The following is a 22515-nucleotide window of genomic DNA, read 5'->3' on the forward strand; positions in this document are numbered from 1 at the left end:
CCTTGGCCATCATGGCCCTCTCCTGGATCTGATTTGGGACTATTTTCCTGACTCAGTTTCACATATGGAGGCAATGGAGTACTTACTTCCTTCCCCCCCTCCATATTGAAATGATGCAACACTTTTGTAACATACTCCTTTTGTGAAAGACAAAGGAGTTTCCTACTCCAGTCATGCGTGATGCACATACCAAGAATATGACCTGCAGGTCCCAAATCCGTCATGTCAAATGCAACTTGGCCTTCAATGCATCAAGCTGATAAGTGTTCTTGCTAGCCAATAACATATCATCCACATAAAGTGCCAGGATTATCAAGCTATTATCCTTAGCCCTTTTAGTGTAGAGGCAGTGATCAATCTCACTTCTTCTGAAACCTTGGGATCGAATGAAAGCATCAAACTTTTGATACCATTCTCTAGGCACTTGCTTAAGGCCATAGAGACTCTTTTTCAGCTTGCAAACCAAATTCTCTTTGCCCTTTTCTTCAAAGCCTTTAGGCTATACCATGTAAATTTCCTCATGCAAATTCCCATGCAAGAAAGCTATCTTGACATCCATCTGCATAAGCTCCATATACTCTATTGCCACAAGTCCAAGTACACATCTAAGTGTGGTCATCTTCACAACTAGGGAGAATATCTCATCAAATTCCACACCCTTCTCTTGCTTAAACCCTTTAGCAACCAAATGGGTCTTGTACTTAGGCACATCATCACCTGTGACCTTCATCTTATAGACCCATTTACATGGCAATGCTTTCTTTCCATGTGGCAAAGAAACCAATTCCCAAGTCTTATTCTTTATGAGTGAACTCATCTCTAATTGCATAGCATACTACCACTTGCACTGATCCTTGCACATCATAGACTCTCTGTAGCAAGAAGGCTCCTCGCAATCAGTAAGCATCACATAGTCTACTGTGGAACAAATCTCTCAGGTGGTCTAGATACTCTAGATGTTCTTCTCAAGGACATTTTAGCTTGCCAGTCCCATTTGCATATCAGCCACATTTGGCTCATCATTGCCACTAATAGATGATCCATCATCTACCCTTGATTATGTACCTGCGGGAGTACTTGGTGGCACCATTTCTTGCACATTCGCTGCATGGATAGCTTGTTGTCTATCGACATATGCGGGTTCACATCCTGGAAAGTGATTCTCCTCATTTCCACATCCCTCATGAGTGTCTTATGCATCTTCTTCTCATTGAAGACCACATCATGTCTTTGTATGATTTTCTTTGCTTCTCAATCCCAGAGATGATAGCCCATCTCTCCACTTTCACCATAACCCAGAAAGATGCATTTCCTAGACTTGGGATCTAGCTTCTTCAGAAGCTCTTTTGGCACATGTGTGTAAGAAAATAATACAACGTCTGTGCTCAACAGATAACAAGATCTCGTACGCAAGAGAGAAAACAAGATAGTATGGAGAATAAAAAATTTGACTACTGTAGAACTGATACAATAGATGGCGCTGCCTCCCAACCATGCACTCCTGTGAAAGAAGCTTCGATGGCGTGCTGGAAATAGTAGAAGATGGAGGCTGGATGCTAAGGAATTAGGATTACTGTAGCCAGTGATGAAATGGGCTTCACGGGCTTACTCTTATATAGCCACCAGTCGTAGTCAGTTAGGCTCAATTGAGTGACCGACGCAGTCTGCCCAAAATGGTCAACTAGGGGTCGGTCACGAAATATAGGCCACCGACCATACGATAGAACCGGTGCGCAAAACAGAGCAACTAACCTACGGTCTCCGTTCGGCCCAGAGCCATCCGGGATCATCTGAGGCTCCAAACGGGCCCCGCAACCCGAGAGGTTGCATGTAGCCTAGTTGGCAGTGTGCCAACTCTATTTGAAGCTGTCCAGCCATCAGGCCACACATGGCCCCCATCTGGTGTCCAAACCAGGACCTATCGGATAACCGAGCTACTCAAATGCCTTCTCCTCATATGGGGGGCTTACAAGTAGAGTTAGCTAGTTCCCACGTAGTTATACGAGAGTGGAGCATTGATATCTAACACCCCCCCTCAATGTCCACCCACAAGTGAACTTACTTTTTCGGCCCAATGCCAAGTTGATGAAGATGCCTCTCTAGCAAGTCTCTTCCAAGAGCCTTCGTGAAGATGTCTGTAGCATTCTCTGTAGTTGGACAGTACACCAAGTCGACCTCTCCATCCATGATGAGCTCGCGTACAAAGTGATATTGAATCTCAATGTGTTTTGTGCGAGTGTGGAACACTGGGTTCTTTGCAATCGTCATGCAACTCTGATTGTCACATGATAACTGCATAGGCTTGTTCTGCACTACTGCACCCATGTCCCCCAAATTCCTCCTCAACCACACTGCCTCGCAAGAAGCAAAGCATGCAGATTTGTACTCGGCCTTGGTAGAAGAAAGAGCAACTGTGGGTTGCTTCTTGCTGATCCATGACACAACTCCAGATCCAAGTGAGAAACAGTACCCTGTCACTGATCTCCTACTGTCCACGTCTCCTGCCCAGTCCGAGTCACAGAATTCGGTCAAGATGTTGCCCTTGGTATAGGTGATGCCATAATCAAGTGTGCCTTTGATGTATTTCAGCACCCACATCCCTGCCCTCCAATGGTTCTCTCGGGGCTTATTGGAAAACTTGCTTAGTACACCAGTCGCAAAACTGATGTTCGGCACAGGTAAATCAAGCTGCCCACAAGCTTCTGTACTTCGCTTCGTCCACCAGTGGTGATGAATCCTCGTTTGAGAGCTTCGTGTCAACCTCCATAGGGGTACCAAGTGTCTTGCACTCAGCCATGCCAAATGCCTTCAGTATCTCTCCAGCATACTTCAATTGTGAAATGAAGATCTATTTCGGCTCCTGCCAAACTTCAATCCCCAAACAGAAATGCATCAGTCCGAGGTCTGTCATTTCAAACTCTCTTCCTAGCAAATGCTTCGTCTGCGAGATCTTCTCTTCATGGTTCCCTGTTATGAAAAGGTCGTCCACATAAAGGACCACAATCATACACCTGCCTCCTTCTCTGAAGATATACAAATTTGCATCAAATGGGCTCCTCCTGAACCCGTTTTGCAGAAATTAGGCATCAATTCACTGGTACCATGCTTGTGGGGCCTATTTCAACCCGTAAAGTGCCTTCTTCAGTTTGCAGACTTTACCTTCTGAACAGGGGATCTCAAAACCTGGTGGTTGTTCCACGTATACCTCCTCCTTGAGATCTCCATTCAGAAAGGTGGATTTCACATCCATCTGAAACACGGGCCAACTTCCCTGGGTAGCTAAAGCCAAAACACTGCGAATTGTGGTTAGTCGAGCTGTGGGAGCAAAAGTATCTTGATAATCAAAACCATGTACCTGTGGAATCCTTTTGCCACGAGCCGAGCCTTGTACTTATCCAACATGCTGTCGGACTTGTACTTGGTCTTGTACACCCACTTGGTTCCAATTACCTTGCGTTTTGGTGGTCGATCCACAAGGTCCCAAGTGTTGTTCTTCATTATGGAGCCATACTCTGACTACATAGCCTCCATCCACCTATCATCGCCCTGTGCCTCTTCAAGACACTTGGGTTCATCAGCACAGATAACTTCTGTCATCAAATCATAGTTGTCTAAGTGTTCCTACGCCCTTCTTTGCTCCTCTAATCTCTTGGACCGGCGGTGTTCGGATGGTTCCTCCTCAATGGCTGGAGGTCCTCTGCCATCCAAAGCTGCTTTACCCACTTTGGGAATGGCTGTTGCCGTTGTGGTTCTACAGGCTCTTCTTCATCTTCTTTGTCTTGAATCCTCCCAAGCACCATTGGGGGAGTTCGGTCTATTGTTGGTGGCGGTATTGGATGGATATCCTGGTCCTGGTTGTCTGGGAAGGAAGCATCCTCCTCCAATTGATGCGGCTGTTCTGAGAAGACCACATCATGACTTACAATTACCTTCTTGGTAACAGGGTTATAGAGACGGTAACCCTTTGCCTCTTCATTGTAGCCCAAGAAAATACACTTCCGGCTCTTCGGTTCCCATTTGGTCCTGGTAGCATCAGGGACATGCACAAAACAGTCACATCCAAAAACTCTGAAATGTGCAGCTGAAGGTTTCTTACCAGAAAAGGCTTGCAGTGGAGTCATCCCATTCACAACCTTCGTGTAGCTACGATTCAGGATGTAAACTGCAGTGTTACATGCTTCAGCCCAGAAAGTATTTGGCAAATCTTTCCCTTTCATCATACTCTGGCCCATTTCGCAGATGACGCGCATCTTGCATTCTGCTACTCCATTTTGCTGTGATGTATGTGGCAGGGGTTTTTGCCTCTTGATTCCGTGACTTTTGCAGTAACTTTCGAATTCAGTTGATGTGAACTCTCCACTCTGTCTGATCTCAACTTCTTCACCTTTCTCCCCGTTTCTTTCTCGACCATTACATGCCATTCCTTGAACCTACTAAAAGCCTCGTCTTTAGTCTTCAGGAAGTATATCCATATCCTTCTATTGTAGTCATCGATCAGCATCATGAAGTAGTAGGAACCACCCAAAGCTTATGTCTCCATCTTTCTGTAGAGGTCCATGTGAACGAGCTCTAGAGGAGCCTTTGCCCTACTGGCCTCTGTAGGAAAGGGATGCTGATGCTGCTTGCCCATCATGCAAGCTTCACATACATCGGGCAGATCTGAAATTTCTGGTAGGTCTGCAATCATTCCACTTTTATGCATCTCCTTCAAAGAACTAAGGTTTAGATGACCAAACCTCTCATGCCACAGCTTAGTGTTCTTCACATCCGCTCGAGCATTGAAAGCTGAGAGTTCGGAAATGTTGCTGCACCGTGTACCTTTACCAACGACCTTTCCTTGAAGATCCAGAATCTGTGCACCATTCTTATCGAATTGAACTTTGAGGTCCCGATCCGTGATCGTGGAAATGGACAAGAAGTTCCTCTTGATTTCTGGCACATAAAGAACATCGGACAACTATTTTACAACTCCATCTGACTTGAGAGCAATTGTACCTTTTCCTTTTGCTGGACATTTTGCATCATTGCCGACTGCTACCAGGATGTCATTCTCTACCGGCTGTAGAGAGGTATACCAATCCTTCCGACTGGTCATGTGGCACGATGCACCACTATCAATGATCCAAGGTTCATCCGCAGGTACATGAACTGCCTCCGTGCAAATCTCCTCAATTGCTATGAATAGCTCTATTGGTGCTGCCTGTGTGCTGTTGCTGGACTCTTTCTTTACTCCGTTCTTTTCATTTGCAATCTTCTTTCGGCACTCATTCTGCTTGTGCCCTGCCTTGTTGCAATAGAAGCACTTGATCTTCTTCTTTCTCTTTTTATCATCAGAAGAAGATGGGTTACCAGAGTCCTTACCCTTACCTTTCTTTGATCCGGTCCAAAAAGCTGAATCTTCTCCAGTCCTTGTCTTTTGACGCATCTCCTCCTCTAGAAGCATCGCGCTGAAATCCTCAAAGTTGAGGGGCGGATTTCTATTATGCGTATTCAGCGCTGTAACAAGACCATCGTACTTTGGTGGTAGAATCCGTATGCACCTTCGTGCTAGATTCTCGCTGGTGATGGTGATGCCAATCGCAGTCATCTGATCGCACATATTCTTCACCCTAGTGATGAACTTCTCTACCGCTTCAGACTCAGACAACTTCTCGTTCGCGAGTTGAGTCTCCAGATTCTAAATCCGCATCTGATTCGTGGTCTCATACTGATTTTTCAGGACGTCCATGCCTCCTCTACTATGGTGACATGTTGAATTAACGCCATGAAGGAATCACTAACACTACAAACAATAGAACACAGCACATCTGCATTTCTTCTTGTCCATGCGAGAATCTCATCCGCAGTTGGTACTATCTGTTGTCCTATATCGGCTGGATCACGTCCACCCCAGTAGCAGTGTCCCAAAGCTCATATGTGCTTAGGATGGTCTTCATCTTGAACTTCCAGAGTGGATAGTTAGAGCCGTGCAACTTTTTGCTTTTGCCGAACGGTGAAATTCGTAGTCTTGCGGGCTGGGCCATCTCTCACAATCTGCTCGCAAACAGAAACACACTACCAAATCTTCTTGCTAGAGTCCAGGCTCTGATACCTTGTAAGAAAATAATACAATGTTTGTGCTCATAGATAATAGGATCTCGTACGCAAGAGAGAAAACAAGATAGTATGGAGAATCAAAAATTTGATTACTGTAGAACTGATACAATAGATGGCGCTGCCTCCCAACCGTGTGCTCCTGTGAAAGAAGCTTCGATGGCATGCTAGAAACAGTAGAAGAGGGAGGCTGGATGCTCAGGAATCAGGGTTGCTATAGCCAGTGATGAAATGGGCTTCACGGGCTTGCTCTTATATAGCCACCAGTCGTAGTCGGTTAAGCTCAATTGGGTGACCGACGTAGTCCACCCAAAACGGTCGACTGGGGGCCGGTCCTGAAATAGGCCACCGACCATACAATAGAACTGGTGCGCAAAACAGAGCAACTAACCTACAGTCTCCGTTTGGCCCAGAGCCATCCGGGATCATCTGAGGCTCCAAACGGGCCCCGCAACCCGAGAGTGGGCTGCCCCGAGAAACACTCCATCTACCCTTAGTGCGGTCAATCAAGGGATGGCTTCCCACACTTGCATGTAGCCTAGTTGGCGGTGTGCCAACTCTATCTAAAGCTGTCCAGCCATTAGGCCACACATGGCCCCCATCTGGTGTCCAAACCACGACCTACCGGATAACCGAGCTACTCAAATGCCTTCTCCTCATATGGGGGGCTTACAAGTAGAGTTAGCTGGTTCCCGCGTAGTTACACAAGAGTGGAGCATTGATATCTAACAATGTGCATATGCCTCCCAAATATACATAAATGAGAGTAAGAGGGCTTCTTGTCACTCCATGCCTCTTTAGGAATACCACCATCCAAACTCTTGCTAGGTGATCTATTATCACATGCACTGTAGTCTTCATTGCCTCAGCCCAAAAACCACCAGAAAGACTTGCATTGGAAAGCATACATTGTAACCTTTCCTAAATGGTGCGGTTCATCTGTTCTACAACTAGATTCTGCTCTGGAGCACAAGGGGATGTGAGCTCCCTCTTGATCCCACGTGTATCACAGAAATGCTAAAAGTCATGAGAGATATACTCTCCACCATTATCAGTCTGTAGGCATTTAAGCGTTATACCAAACTGATTTTTAGCCAAAGCCAACCATTTTTGAAATACCCGAAACACGTCGCTTTTTCGAGCTATAGCATAAGCCCACACTTTCCTAATTGCATCATCAATGAATGTCACATAGTATTCAGCCCCACCTAATGACTGTGTAGGCATGGGACCACATACATTTGAATGCACCAGATCAAGCTTTTCAAGGTCTTTCTTTCCCCTTCTTTCATGGGCTGATTTAGTTTGCTTCCCATAGAGACAATGCTCACAAAATTCAAAGTCAGAAAAACTCAAATGCGGTACATAACCCAAATGGCATAAGAGTTTCATTCCATTTTGGGTCATGTGCCCCAATCAACAATGCCACAAAGAAGTACTTGGCTGCTCAATTATTGCAACAACATGATCAAACACCCCTGATACATGTAAGGGACACAATGTCCCACACTTGGCACCCCTTGCCAAAACCATAGAGCAATTCTGAATTTTCCAACTCTGAAAGCTAAAAGTAGTCTAAAAACCAGCATCATTTAGCTAACCTACTAAAATAAGACTCTTGGTCAGCTTAGGCACATGTCTCACATTTTTCAAAACAAATGCATACCCATTTGCAAAAAAAAAACTTTATGTCTCCTGCTCCCACTGTCACATGCACACAACCTGTCTTTCCATTGTCATTAGTGGAGAACCATTCCCTATGGGGAGTAACATGGAATGAAGCACCAGAATCCAAAATCCAATCCTAGGAATATGAATCATCTGAAGTGATAAGCAAGTCTGCACGTAGACTAGACATGAAGAGAATGTCATTGTCACTATCATCAGTGACTGCATTGATCTCCTCGATCTTCATCTTTCCTTTGTCCTCCCTTGGACTCTCTTCCTTCTTATTTGCACCCCAATTTGCATTCTTTTTCTTATCCCTTTGCTCTCTTTTCAGCTTGTAGCAATCCTTTTTCATGTGGCCCTTCTTGCCACAGTGGTAACACTCAATGTTCCATGCCCTAGATTTGCTACAAGACTTCCCTCTTTCTTGGGACTTCCCCCTGAACTGTCATCTACCCCTTTGCCCATTTAAGGCTGCATCCTTCTTGTTGCCATCCATAGACTTGCGTCTAATCTCCTTGACCAACAAGCTACCCACAACATCATCAAATTTCAGTACTCCACCAGGTGTGGATTTACTGACAGCTATACGGAAGGTATCCCATGAGGATGGCAATGAACACAAGAGGAATATTACCTTAGTCTCCGCATCAAAATTCATCTTCTGAGCTTGAAGCTGGTTGAAAATAATATTGAATTCATTCAAGTGAGAAGCAATGGAGACCCCTTCCTTCATCTATAGCTCAAACAACCTCTTCATGAGGTAAACTTTATTAGAGGCAGTTTCCTTCTCATAAGTGGCACATAATTTTGTCCACAAATCTTCCATAGTCTGCTCATTTACTACTGTGAAATAAACTGACTCTGCAAGATGAAGTGTAATAGTAGACTTTGCTAATGCATCCAACTCATTCCAATCATCCTCAGACATATCTGCAGGGTTAGCTTCATCCCTACCAAGGGTTTAATCTGCTTCTTTTGAATAAGCACATCCCTTATCTGTTCTTTCCACAAAGAAAAGTTTGTCCCATCAAACTTTTTAATGTTGAAAAACTCCTTTTCAAACGTGGAAGAGGATGCCATGATGCAAATAAAACAAAATCCCAAATGCTAGTATCTACAAGAGAGAAATCACACCAAATACTAGGTGCACCCAATATGTTTGCCTTAATGAAGGATAGTGTCACCAAAACTCAAGGCTCAAAACATCAAAATGCATCTGACTCATGTGCATATACGATGCATCCATATGAGCAAATCTAGCCCAAAAGAAAATGTCAACCCACAATGACAAAACAATGGCAAATATAATGTCAATGAGAGTCAAATGCTTCAAGCATAAACACCATCCATGGGTGTAAGCATCAATAATGTCTCATCCAAGAGATCATAGCACAACTTGTGCATCCACTACAATATGTCAAAGCTGTCCCTCAGCATAAAATAGCATCTGTGTTATCAATAAATCATCCCACAAGGTAATTTGAGCCTATCAGCGCATCCAACAAGGACCGTAATGCATCCAAATGGCCTATAAAGCATCCCCTGCAATCCAATTCAAACCACAAATGAGCGCAACCAGAGTGATCTGCATAAGGTATATCCAAGAAATCACAGCCCCACGGCAATGATCGCTAGTGAAAATAGAACTTGGGATGTCTCAAAACATGGGCATCACTGCATAATTGAACTCAGCAAGACAATCTACAAATATCTCTCTTCTGCCACAACTCCAAAATCTCATCCAAGGATGGAGTAAGAGCCAGTCAATCCTTGCATTTCTTTTCAAAAAATGAATCTTAGGAAACTTAACATTAGTCAAAATGCCACATGGCAATCAATGAGAAGGTCTTAGAAACTTTTAGAAATTCCTTCAAAGAGATGACAGAAAAACACAGAGAATCACAACTCCCTCGATTCTTCACGGAATAGCAAGCAGCTTTGTAGACATATGTTTCAGGCAGAGTCCCGGATCCAATGGTACAGACAACTCTGCAAATGGAGGCCCGGATGTTGAGTTTCCACTCACACAGGAAATCACAGAATGAAGACGTTGGAGTAGACATAGCTTCACTACAGCTTCAGAACTTCATGGAATTGGAAGTAGCTTCACATGTAGAAGTTTTGGACTGCTTTGAATCCACTGGGAGTGTTTGAACTGCAGACGGTGGTCTGGATATGGAGATCCAACACACGAAATCCACACAAGAAATTGAATCTCGTCACTTTTTGCAGGAGCTGTAACTTTTCACTGAAAACTCGGATGACAAAGATGTAAAAATAAAAATGAAGTACTTAAAGTCTTTTACAACTTTGCTTTAGATCTTAGAGTGATATTCAATTTCTAGAGAAAGATATATTTATAAGAAGACTCTCAGGTCTAAAATAGATTGTCTTTTTGCCTCCAAAACCACTTGCTAGCTTGCAAAAAACCACTCAGAGAACTTTCCAAAGGTTTCTACAAGGTCTTTTCACATCAGGATGCAGTAAAGACACCCAATGAAGCTTCTCCTTCCTTCCATAGAGTTGTAGCAGTAGACTTCGAGTTCCAGGCTCACACTCGGGCTCAGTTAGAACACCCGTGCTCTGATACCAGTTGAGAGATCTCAACAACGGAAGCGAAATGGAAGAAGGTGACACAGAGAGAGAGAGCCATAAGAGAGAGTCACACAAGTTTTGGTGGGTGCAGAACACCCTAATCTTCTATGTCATCCATATATATATGTGTTTGAGGATTGTACATAACCGAGGTTAAGGTACAGTGGCCTTTAACCCCCACACACCATCAACATGGTCCTCCCTTACCTAAGGCTCTCAAAAGATGGGAATAGAATTTGGAGTATCAATTCTATAAGCTTAGAGTCTTTAATTCTTAGTCAGCATGCCTCTAGTTGTCGCTACCCTAAGACTCTCAAAAGATGTGAATAGACTCTGGAGTATCCATTCCACAAGCTCCGAGTCTTTCATTTGAAAGACCTTCTCAGTCAACCTATCCTTAGGGATCTTGATCTATTTCTAGTGGATCTATCAATGCAACACCATCTCTCATTTGACAACTATGTCTTCAAATTAAGACACGTGACCAATGTCTTGCCTTGATAAATGGATGTCAATGTAGTCCCCACCTCAGATGCTTCTATCAAATGAAGTACGTCACCATAGTCACAATGGGAGTCGTGGATAGTAAACGGAGAAGTACATTGCCATAGTCACAATGGGAGACGTACGTGCATAGTTTTTCTCCTTGCTTGAGCTTGATTTTCCGGAGGGTTGAGACTACAAAATTTTTTTGCCAAATTTCTAGAAGTATAGTTACGCCTTTCGTAGCACCTTCTGCAACAATGCCCCATCTGAGCGCATCATGTTACTGGATCGTTTGAGGAGAATGTACAACAACAGGCCACATCCATAATTGATTTGATTTGATTGATTGCCTACCAACACCATAATTGCTAGTTGCATTGGGTGCCATGAAACTCTAAAGAAGGAGGCTCAAGGCTCGAATCTATCATAGCGGTGCCGTAAATCCACTACCAAATTCCAATGCAAAAAAGCAGCCATCAAATTGAACTGATCTCATCATGAGGACTGTTGTGGTGCGAGCTTCAAGATAAGCAAATAGTCCACAACTCATTGCAATGCCGCTCCATGAAAGAGGAGGCATAGTGTTCTCACAATTGCCATAGTTATACTATAACTCATCATTGAAGTCTCCAAAGTACAAAAACTCAGTGGTGACATGACTTTGGATTTCTAGAAAGCTCCGCGCGAAGTCACAACGTTCATTATCTGCAACCAAAGCTTTGACACGGCCATGTCATTCAAATGTCCTTCAACCTTTGAAAAAAAAAAGCCACCTCACCCCTTACTTTTCAACCTTTGAAAAAAAAAGCCATCTCACCCCTTTCTTTTTACCCCTCTTCACCCAAGGTCCAAAAGTCCTTTTTCACCCCCACATTTTCCCAAGCTTCTAAGATCCTTTTTAACCCCTTTTTCCAATCTCTTTAGCCTTGCCATAGTCAAAAGAAGAGCATCAAAATTTGAGATAGAAGAAAGTAGAAGAAGTGAAATCGAAAGGATTGTGAATCAAAAGAAAGCGAGAAGTCGTGGGTCGAAGAAAGCATGAAGATGAGAATCCAAGACCATTGAACAAGTACCAAGGAAGTGGGCATTGTATTTTTCTCTCTAGTATAAAGCTTCTTGCTTTATAATTTCTATGAAAATACGCATTTTTTAAATGACAACTCCAGAAAGAGATGAAATGGTTAGGGAGAGCGAGAAAAGTGCTAGAAAAGGAAAAGCTATAACTGGAGAGGAAATACATGAGGAAGTACAAAATAAAACTCAGGAGGATACGTGGAAATGGAATACATAGATTACGAAGATTATGGAATTTCGTATATGGAATTCACTAAACTTGAAGCTCGAACAAAAAAAAAAGGAACTATTAATGATACTTTGAAAATCCTAGCTGAAGCCATAACCAAGTTAGCCGATTCTCAATCGGTAAATCCTATGGAAAAATCACCGACTCCTCCTAATCAAGTTGAGAGGTCCACCTCTCAACTTAGAGAAACCAAGAGAAACCTCTAACATTCTTAAGGACTTAAAACTGCCAATTTTCAATGGGGAAGAAAAGGAGTGCAATAAAGATGCGATTAACATGTTCTTGCAAAAATGGCAAGACTTCTATCGACTCAAGAATACCCCTCTTGAAAATCAAGTCATGGAAGCAAGTCTTTCCGTTGGAAACAAGGCCTATAAATGGTGGATGAGCCTCAGAGAAAATGATAGAATTCCTAGGTATTGGGCTAAGTTTGAACAAGCCTTCTTAACATCTTTTTTACCAAAAAATGAATTAGAAAGAGCATGGGAGTTTGAGACAATTGCACTATGGGTAAAAATACTCTAGTCTAGTATATAATGAATTATAGGGAGCAGTCCTTAAGCTGAAAGGAATTGATAAATTCCAAAAGATAAGGGGTTTTGTGAGAGGTCTTAAAGACACTTATAAGGTTGAGGTGAAAAGAAATTCTCCCAAAACCTTTGAGGAAGCAATTAAGTATTCCCAAATATAAAACGATACAATAGGGAAATCCAAAGTTGGAACTTTAGAACAAACATATTTTGTTCCTAAGCTCAACAAATTTTCCAATTTGAGAAGGAAGGGGCACTTTAAGAAGGAGGTTCCTCAAGCACCACCTAAGAAACCTCAAACACAAAATTATCCTCTCTTGAAAAAAGAGGATTATGAAAGGGCCAGATAGGAAAATCTTTGCTTCAAATGTTCGAGAAAAGACATGCTACTTGGAACTGCCCTAAAAATAAACAAGCGGGAGCTAAAGCCCCAAATAGACCTCCACAAAAACAAGTACTTGCGGTGCATGTGTTGCCGCTTAATGGTATTGAAACATACACTGAGATAGAGGCCTATCATGAGGATAGCACCCACATGTGCTGTCTATCATCGACAATGTGGTAGCCCACCTTTGGTCCTCATGACTTAATGAGGATACATGGAAAAATAAAGGGGCAAAGCGTAGGAGTGATGGTCGATGATAGTGCAACACATAATTTCTCGAACTACTCATTAGTTAAGAAATAAAAGTTGCCTGAGAGTCCAAGTGCCTAGAAATATGTGGTCTCTTTGGCAAAGGGCACTGATAAAAAGGATTGAGACACCATGATACATGGTGTAGAGGTGGATATTCAAGGCTATCAGGATGCCTTGGATTTCCAAATTATGCATCTCGATCGAACAGATGTAGTGTTTGGTCAAGAATGGTTGTATAGTCTTGGGCCTATCTTATAGTGGAGTTATCTTAATAACTCCATTATGTTTGAAAAAGAGGGTAGAGTCTTCTAGAGTTAAGGAGAACATGATGTACCCAACTCTCCTCTTATTTGTCCGATGGAATTGGAACAACTACTACACCAAGAAGAATGCGAGGTATATATGTACAAACTTACTTTTATTGGTGATTTTATGTCTTCTGCATTGGCAAGAAGTAATATTGTTTTTGATAATGTTAAAAAGTATAAATCTTCTTTCAATGATTTAATGTTTGAATTTAAAGATGTTTTTCCGTCTGATTTGCTTCATGGTTTATCCCCTGAGAAAGAAGTAGATCATAATATAGATTTGATTCTTGGATCTACCCCTATTTGTAAACCCCCATATAGGCTTTAGTCAAACGGAGGAACTTGAGGTCGAGAGACAATTAACTAAATACCTTAGAAAGGGACGAATTCAATCAAATAGCTCACCTTGGTCTGCACCAATTTTACTAGTAAAGAAAAAGGATGGTACTATGCACTTATGCATAGATTACCGAGCTTTAAATAAAATCACCATAAAAAATAAGTATTCTATGCCTCACATTGATGAGCTCTTTGATCAATTGCAAGGGGAAAAATATTTTATTGAAATTGATTTAAGGTCAGGATATCATCAAGTACAAATTAGGGAAGAGGATGTACCTAAGACAATCATTTTGTACAAGGTATGGGCATTATCAATTTAAAGTATGAATTAGGGAAGAGGATGTACCTAAGACATCATTTTGTACTAGGTATGGGCATTATCATTTCGTACTAGTTATGGGCATTATCAATTTAAAGTAATGCCATTTGGATTAAGAAATGCTTCAAAAAAATTCATGAGACTTATGAATAGTGTCTTAAGGCCATATTTAGGAAAATTTGCTGTAGTATTTTTAGATGATATCCTTATATATAGTAAAACCAGAAAAAATCATATGGAACATTTGCAAAAAGTGTTCCAACTAGTCTTTGCTAAAGAATCCAATGTGAATTCTTTGCAAAAGAAGTGAAATACTTGGGACATATAATATCCCAAAAAGGGGTCCATATAAACCTTGAAAAGGTAAGGGCCATATTGGAATGGCCACATCCTACAAACCTAGAAGAATTACATATATTCTTAGGTTTGTCTGGATTCTATAGGAGATTCATCCAAGATTACGCTAAGATTGCTGTTCCGATGGACTAGCTTAAGCGGAAGGGAAGCATCTTCATATGGGATGAAACTCAAAAGAGAAGTTTTAAAAAATTAAAAGTAGCCATAGCAGTAGCTCCTATCTTAAAGGTAGTGGATCCCAATGAACCATTCGTGTTGAGACAGATGCCACTAATTTTGCTATTGGCATGGTACTTTTACAAAAGGGTCGACCAGTGGCATTTGAAAGCAAGAAGTTAGACTGTGCCCAAGGGAATTACTCGGCATATGAGAAGGAACTTTATGCTATAGTCTATGCTTTGAAGAAGTGGAGGCACTATTTGTATGGCAAATTTGAGATCATCTTTGATCAAGAGAGCATTAAGTGGATTTGCAATAAGCCAGAGCTTAAAGGTAGAAAAGATAGATGGGTTGAAATAATGCAAGAGTTTGATATACAATTGACATATCGGAAAGGGAAGTTCAATGTGGTAGCAGACTCTCTTAGCCAAATGCCAATTATATTCACGGAATGATTTCCTATAGTCCGTAAAAGGGAAATGTGAGTTTGATCCTTACTTCTCTGAAATATGGAAAGCAATTAGAAATAAGGATCCAACTAATCGAGAGGCTTTCATTGAGGGGTCGCATGGAAATGGCGACACACCTCAGGTTGGTGATAAAGGATTCAAGTGGAAAAAATATACTATTGAGGATGGCTACCCGCTCTACAAGGGTAGAGTATGTGTCTCGAATAATAATGACACTAGGCACCAAATTCTTTTTGAATGTCATGATAGTTCGAGTGCTGGACACCCGGGAATTCATAAGACATATGCGCTTCTGAAAAGGCAATTCTTTTGGTCTATAATAGGAAAGGATGTCCAAGATTATGTATTGAAGTGCAAGAAATGCCAGGTCAATAAGGATGAACACCTTAAGGTAGGAGGTCTCCTATACCCATTGGAGATTCCATCTGACAAATGGGAAAGCATCTCCATGGATTTTATTGTGGGATTACCTAGGACATAGAGGAGGCACAACTCTGTGTGGGTAATTGTTGATCGGTTGACCAAGATGGCTCATTTTATTCCTATCAATGAAGATGTTAAAACTCCAAAATTAGCTAGCCTATTTGTGGAGCATATTTATAGATTGTATGGGCTACCAGTAGCAGTCGGTATTGTTAGTGATCAGGATAGAAAATTTAACAGCCATTTTTGGAGGGCTGTGTTTATATGAGATTGGAAACTTCGTTGAATATGAGCACTGCGGATCATCCACCACATAGTGATGGTTAAATTGAAAGGGTTAATCAGATCATTGAGGATATGCTTCGAGCATTTGTAAGTAGACAGAAAACTAATTGGGAACAACATTTGCCCATATTAGAATTTGCATATAATAGTGCCAAACATTCAACTACATGTTTTAGTCCATTCAGGATGATGTATGAATTTCAACCAAGAGCCCTAATGGCAGTGGGACTCAAAAAAGAGAAGGCTCAAGTGGCCAAATACTTTCTTGAAGATATGAATCAAATGCTTAAGTTAGCTAAAGATAGCATAAGAAGAGCTCAGGATAGAGCACGAAGTTATGCAAACCCCCACCGTAGAAGGTCGGAGTTTGAAGTAAATGAGAAAGTCTACCTCAAGGTACCTGAATCTTTAGAATCTCTAAGGACAGGCAAATGTTCGAAGTTGTCTCCTAGGTATTGTGGACCATTCATAATACTTCAGAGAATTGGAGAACTTGCTTACAAATTAGCCTTACCTGAGGGATGTAGAGTACATCCAGCTTTTCATGTTAGCAAGCTAAAAGGAAAGTTAGGAGATGATGATAATCTCATTGGAAATGAAGTCCTATTTGAACTCATTGAACCTTCATCTTTACCACATGAACCAGAAAGAGTTTTAGATAGACAAGAAAAAAGAACACAACGTACAATATGGCAAGAATGTCTGATTAATTGGAAAGATAGACTTGAAGAGAGTTCAACGTGGGAAAGGGTAAGAAATCTCCAGAGGAGGCTTCCCAATTTTGTTTTTGAGGAACCATTCTTAAGGGGAAGGGAATGTTACGTCAACCATAATCCCGAAATCGTGTGGTGTGATTATGGCCATGTGGGAAACCAGAGGGCTCGATGATGCTTTGATACTATGAGGCCTAGAGGGTTTGGGTCTAGGATTATGCCTAGGCCTACACATTATTGAAGAGGTGCAAATGGGCTCAATGAGAGGGCTGGAATGGTAAGGTCTCTTATGGGACACATGGCACCAAGGCATGAGGCCACTTGGCAAGCATTGGGTTCAGGAGGGTTTCTTGAGAGAGCGTCATCAAGCAAGAAGGCGGGGAGGACTCCAAAAGCCGTGCCAAAGGTGATGTAGATTGGGAGAACCTTTAAATCCACTTTCACGTTATTCTTCCATGATAGCGTCCATTTAAGGACAACTTCATTATTCTTCCATGATAGCATTCATTTAAGGACAACTTCACGCTTAGATTAGGACAACCTTTAAATCCCCTCACATTAGAGGACGTTCCCATGAAATGCTTGCACAGTATAAGTGCTACGTTTTCTCTCCGCCACCATGGTTCCCACGCAACGCCCTTGAAATCTCGGAGCCAAAATGTGGCATTTTCATGCCCCATTGGAGACAGGGAAATCTCTCTTGATGCTTGGGCATTACGTTGCTCTCTCACAATTCGCTATGTTGATTCGTTCATCTAGCGCTGCCCATCACACTCCCACCACTCACAACCAGTCGCACTTTTGTTTTGGGTCCCCATCTCTCCTGACAAATGAGTTCTTCAACGGGTAGGCAAGGGGGGGGAACAACTCGTTGCTCTCCGCTCACAATTGCCATTGCCCGCCACTATCTGGTATGGGGGCTGTGCGCGGGAATAAGCTCTTACCTGCCATGGTAGCATTCATGTAAGGCCCTTGCACAATCCCCATAGATAGACCTTTTCCAAAAAAGATACGATCACCACCCAAAGTTCAATGCAGGGAGGGAGAGAACTCCCTCCCAATGTCTATGTTTGTCATCTCATGAATAAGGTCCTCCCTTACAGCTTGAGCTCTATTGGGTCTGTGGTACACGTTTTTTATTGTAGCCCACATTATCACTGCCTGCCGCAGCAGGCGTTGGTAGCTCATGTATCAAGCCGGATGGCTTCCTCCAAGGCTTCAGTGAATCAGTGGAGCGGTTTCTTCGGCCCGCTCTGCTCGAATTATTTCAGGTTCTGTAGGACAAGCAACGACACACTTCTGGGCGATCCGTTTTCATTGAGCTCAAGCACCTAGCGCATAATGAGGGAATACTTCAGTGAGGAATATTTGACCAGCCTGAACTAAATGATTTGTACAGATTCCGGCTACTCTGACTGATCTGTTCTGAATGTTTATAGACAACCTCAAGATTTGCAGATTTCATTAAATTAGCGGTCGCTATGGCTATACTGCTGCTACAATCCAGGTCGTTTTATAGATGTGTGCGAGAAACAAAAGATCTCAAGGAAGAGAATGCACATGACCAAAGCATCCAGTGGTCAGGCCGGGTCAAACTCTCAAAACCTTGGCCTAGTGGAGTAGTGTAGTACATGTGTGCCTCTACGGCAAGAGCCGCAAGCGAGCGGTTGTTGAGAGATGCTAAGCTTAGAGGAGGCACTCGCTTCTTTGGATCGGATGCCCCAGCTGCCATCCGTTGAGAGCTTTACATGCATATTGCATACGTGCAGGAAAATGAAAAATCTAGCGTATAGCAAGCGCTTGCATGCTTACATGTGCAAAAGTGGGCTTGAAGAACATACATTTCTTGGGAATTACCTCGTTCCAATGTTGGTGCAAGTTGGAAGCATGTGCGATGCTCTTCGGGTTTTTAACAGGTTGGTTGATCGGAATGTGTACTCTTGGACTTCTCTCATCACGGGTTATATTCAATGTGGGGAATCACAGCTTGCCCTCAACTTGTATCAGAAAATGAAGGAGGATTGTGTGCATCCTAGCAGGTGTACCTTTCTAGCCCTATTGAATGCTTGTGCTCGGCTAAAAGATGCAGAAACAGGCCAAGGAATACATGCTGAAATTGCCAGAAAGGGGTTGGAAAGAGATTTTCTTCTTGGCAGCACTTTGGTCGATATGTATGCCAAGTGTGGCTCAATTGCGAATGCAGAGGAAATGTTTGACAAGCTTCTGGTGCGAGATGTAGTCTCATGGACTGCACTACTGGCGGGATATGCTGACCATGGTCATGGTGACAAAGCACTAAACTGCTTTGAACAGATGCAACTTGAGGGAGTTTCTCCAAATGCTCTCACCTTTGTTTGCAGCTTGAAAGCTTGTGGATCCATAGGAGCTATAGACAAGGGTCGAGAAATACACAATGAGGTCGCAAAAAAAGGATTGGAAAGAGATCTTTTTGTGGGCAGCGCCTTGGTAGATATGTATGCAAAGTGTGGCTTGCTTGAAAAAGCACGGGAACTGTTTGACAAACTGCCAGTTACAGATGTAGTCTCATGGAACATATTAATTACGGGATACATCGAGCATGGGCTTGTTGAGGAAGCGTTGAAGTGTTTTGAACAGATGCAATCGGAGGGTGTCTCTCCAGATGCAACCACATTTGTTTGCAGTTTGAAAGCTTGTTGCAAGATAGGAGACATAGGCAAAGGACGAGAAATACATGCTGAGATTTCCAGAAAGGGGTTGGAAAGAGACCTTTTTGTTGGCAATACCTTGGTTGATACATATGTCAGAGGTGGGTCACTTGCAGAAGGACGGGAAGCCTTTGAAAAGGTGCCTGTTCGAGATGTGGTCTCGTGGAATGCACTAATTGCAGGATATGCTGAACATGATCTTGGGCAGAGAGTACTGGACTGCTTCAAACAGATGCAGCTGGAGGGCATCTCTCCCAATGTTTTCACTCTTGTTATCAGCTTAAAAGTTTGTGGCAGCATAGGAGCTGTAGAAAAGGGCCAAGAAATACACATCGACATGGTCAGAAGGGGGTTGGATACAGATCTGTTTGTCGGCAGCTCTTTGGTTGATATGTATGCCAAATGTGGTTCGCTTGCAAAATCGCAGGAAGCGTTTGACAAGCTTCCAATTCGAACTGAGGTCTCATGGAATGCACTAATCGCAGGTTATGCTCAATTAGGAGAAAGTGAGATTGTTTTCCACATGCTTGAGAGAATGAGAGATGAAGGCACAAAGCCAGGTGTGGTCACATTCCTTAGTGTTCTTACTGTGTGCAGTCACACAGGTCTAATGGATACGGGCCAGAAGTATTTTGAGGCCATGAGCAAACACTATGGCATCACTCCAACCATTGAGCACCACACTTGTATGGTTGATCTCCTTGGTCGTGCAGGCCAAGTAGATGAGGTGGTAGCAATTGTGAAGAAGATGCCTTTCCATCCCGATCTTGTGGTGTGGCATACTGTGATGGCTACGTGTTGGAAGTGGGGTAACGTAGAGCTTGGAAGACAAGCTTTTGAACACGCAGTGCAATTGGATGGAAAGGAAGCTGCAGCTTATGTCTTGATGTCTAACATCTATGCGGATTTCCACATGCAGGAGGAGTAAAAAGGTCAAGGCAATGAGGTTGAAAGAACAAGCATGGAAGAAGCCTCAACAGAGTTGTAGAATTGTGTTTTCATTTTGATGGGGTTTGCATTGGGTATCACAGGACCTATTCCTTGATGCACAGAAGATGGATTATGTGACCATAGTTACAAGCTGGCTATCATGTGTACCCTAATCATTACACCTAAGGGAACACCCATACACATTATCAGAAATCTCCTGGTGTGTTATGACTGTCATTCGACCCTGGACTTATTCTTGGAATCAGCAGTCACCTCCCCACCTGTGAGCCCCCAAATGAGCAGGACGGGGCAGGATGACGTGTTGCAGGGTACAGGTTCTTGGAGAGACCACTTTAGACTTACGCCGTGCTTTATTGAGTCTAAGAAGAACCCAATCATCTTTCTTGAACTCAATGGCCCTCCGTCGCCAATTTGCGGAGTTCCTCCGCCGTTCTTGAGATTGAAGTATATGTGTATGCATATAATCATAGGCTGATTTTTTGTCTTCAATGAATTGATCTACTGCAAAGACTGTCTTTTGTGCACACAGCACAACACAGGTAATCTTAAGGGTTTCCCATGAACTATCTCAGCAGGAGCTTTGCCTATAGAAGAATGGATCGTATTATTCTAATCAAATTCTACCATGGGTAGATACTTTTCCTATAACTGAGGATGATCATGGATGTAATATCTCAATGATTCCAACACCACACTTTGTCTATCTATTTTTGGATGATAAGATGATGAAAATTCCAACTTAGTGCTCAAATTATCAAATATATTTGGGGAAACTTCTAATGAAATCCCTGGCAATATGCTCCCATCTGCTTCAGGTACTGGTAATGGCTGAAGTAGTCCTTGGGGCTTTTGTCTATCGTACTTACCCTTTTGATAAATTAAACAGGAAGTAACATGCTGAAAGACATTTTTTCTCAGTTGCAACCATGAAAAATACCTCTCAAGCTGTCCACGAGTTGGTGATAATCCTTGATTTATGGCCTCCACCTTGATTTAATTCAGCCCATATAGTGGAAAATGCGAGATCATCTTTGTATTTTTCCTTCATCACTATAAGCTTATCATGGTGAGTTGTTGAGATAACATTAATTTGTGGCCTTTGCGATAATGCATCGGCAATCACATTTTCTTTACCTAGAGCATATTGAATTTGAAAATTGAAAGTAGCTAGAAAGTTAGTCCTGCGCAAATGTCTTTCCCACACTTGTGTGAGAAAATACCAAACACTTTGATGATCCGTTTGAATCAGGAAATCAACTCCAAATAGATAGTGCTGATGGGATATCTCAAGGTGTATGCCCTAGGCACACCTTGGGTTCTATGTGTGTGCTAGAGGCACAGTCAGGTGCCCATAAGCACTGTTAGGTGGTGGTAGATGCCACATAGGTTGATTGGGAGATTCTAGGAGCTAATTGAGGAGATGATTGTGGAGCTTGGTGGCTCATGTAGAGGTGCCTACATATGGACCTCACCCTTCTTCATTCAAAAGCATTTCTCTTGTTTCGTGTTCAGCTTCATGCTTTCCTTTCACTTCTTCAACATGGTATCAGAGCACTATGATCCTCCTTGAGCCCATTTATGCCATGTCATCTTCTTCTTCTTCACCTTCCTCTCCATTTTGCCCCTTTCTGCCCAACCACTTGGAGGGCTGAATTCTCCTCGTATAGGCGACCTCTTTTAGAGTCCTTCTGGCTGGAGAGACCCTTCATATAGGCGACCTTCCACGTCAGAGCAATTAGGGAATGGTGCCCTCAGACCCGCGCAACAACCGCTTTCTTTCTGACGCCATTTCGTGCAATACGACTTGTTGGAGCAACCATTTCAAAATTCCTCTAAGCCACGCTTGCATAACAACATGAGCTAGCTCCTATCCAAATTTGAAGTGAAATGGTCCACCAAGGAGGGAGAAAACGTGAAAAAACCAGTCGACAATCAAGCTCCTGGCTATGGCGACGTGACGCGGCATTTCGACTTTCCTCTTCAGTGGCTCTTCTCTAGTATACCAACTTTATTTCTACCTAAAAAGCTCTCTTTTCTTTGCCTTGAAGAGTGAGAAACAAGCCCTCCAAGATCAGGCCTTTGTTTTGGACAGTTTTGACAGTGTTGTGAATTTGGTGCTACATTAGATGCTACTTTGGCATTTCTGATACTTTAAAGTGTTGAATAGCATCAGTACAATTGTGGCT

The 22515-nt window shown here is 42.6% G+C and overlaps 1 protein-coding gene across 1 annotated transcript; it reads left to right on the forward strand.

Annotated features, from left to right (window-relative positions):
* The first annotated feature begins 17552 nt into the window (after positions 1–17552).
* On the forward strand, positions 17553–21011 carry LOC147886545 (pentatricopeptide repeat-containing protein At3g53360, mitochondrial-like). The gene is made up of 2 exons (XM_087395979.1): positions 17553–17780; positions 17865–21011. Exon 2 carries the CDS (start codon positions 18369–18371, stop codon positions 20304–20306), a length of 1938 nt encoding a protein of 645 aa, XP_087252105.1. The 5' UTR covers positions 17553–17780; positions 17865–18368; the 3' UTR covers positions 20307–21011.
* The last annotated feature ends 1504 nt before the right edge of the window (positions 21012–22515 follow it).

Source organism: Dipteris shenzhenensis, chromosome 24, assembly GCF_047967505.1.
Source record: "Dipteris shenzhenensis isolate YYH24624 ecotype China chromosome 24, Dip_SZ_1.0, whole genome shotgun sequence".
Lineage (NCBI taxonomy): Eukaryota > Viridiplantae > Streptophyta > Polypodiopsida > Gleicheniales > Dipteridaceae > Dipteris > Dipteris shenzhenensis.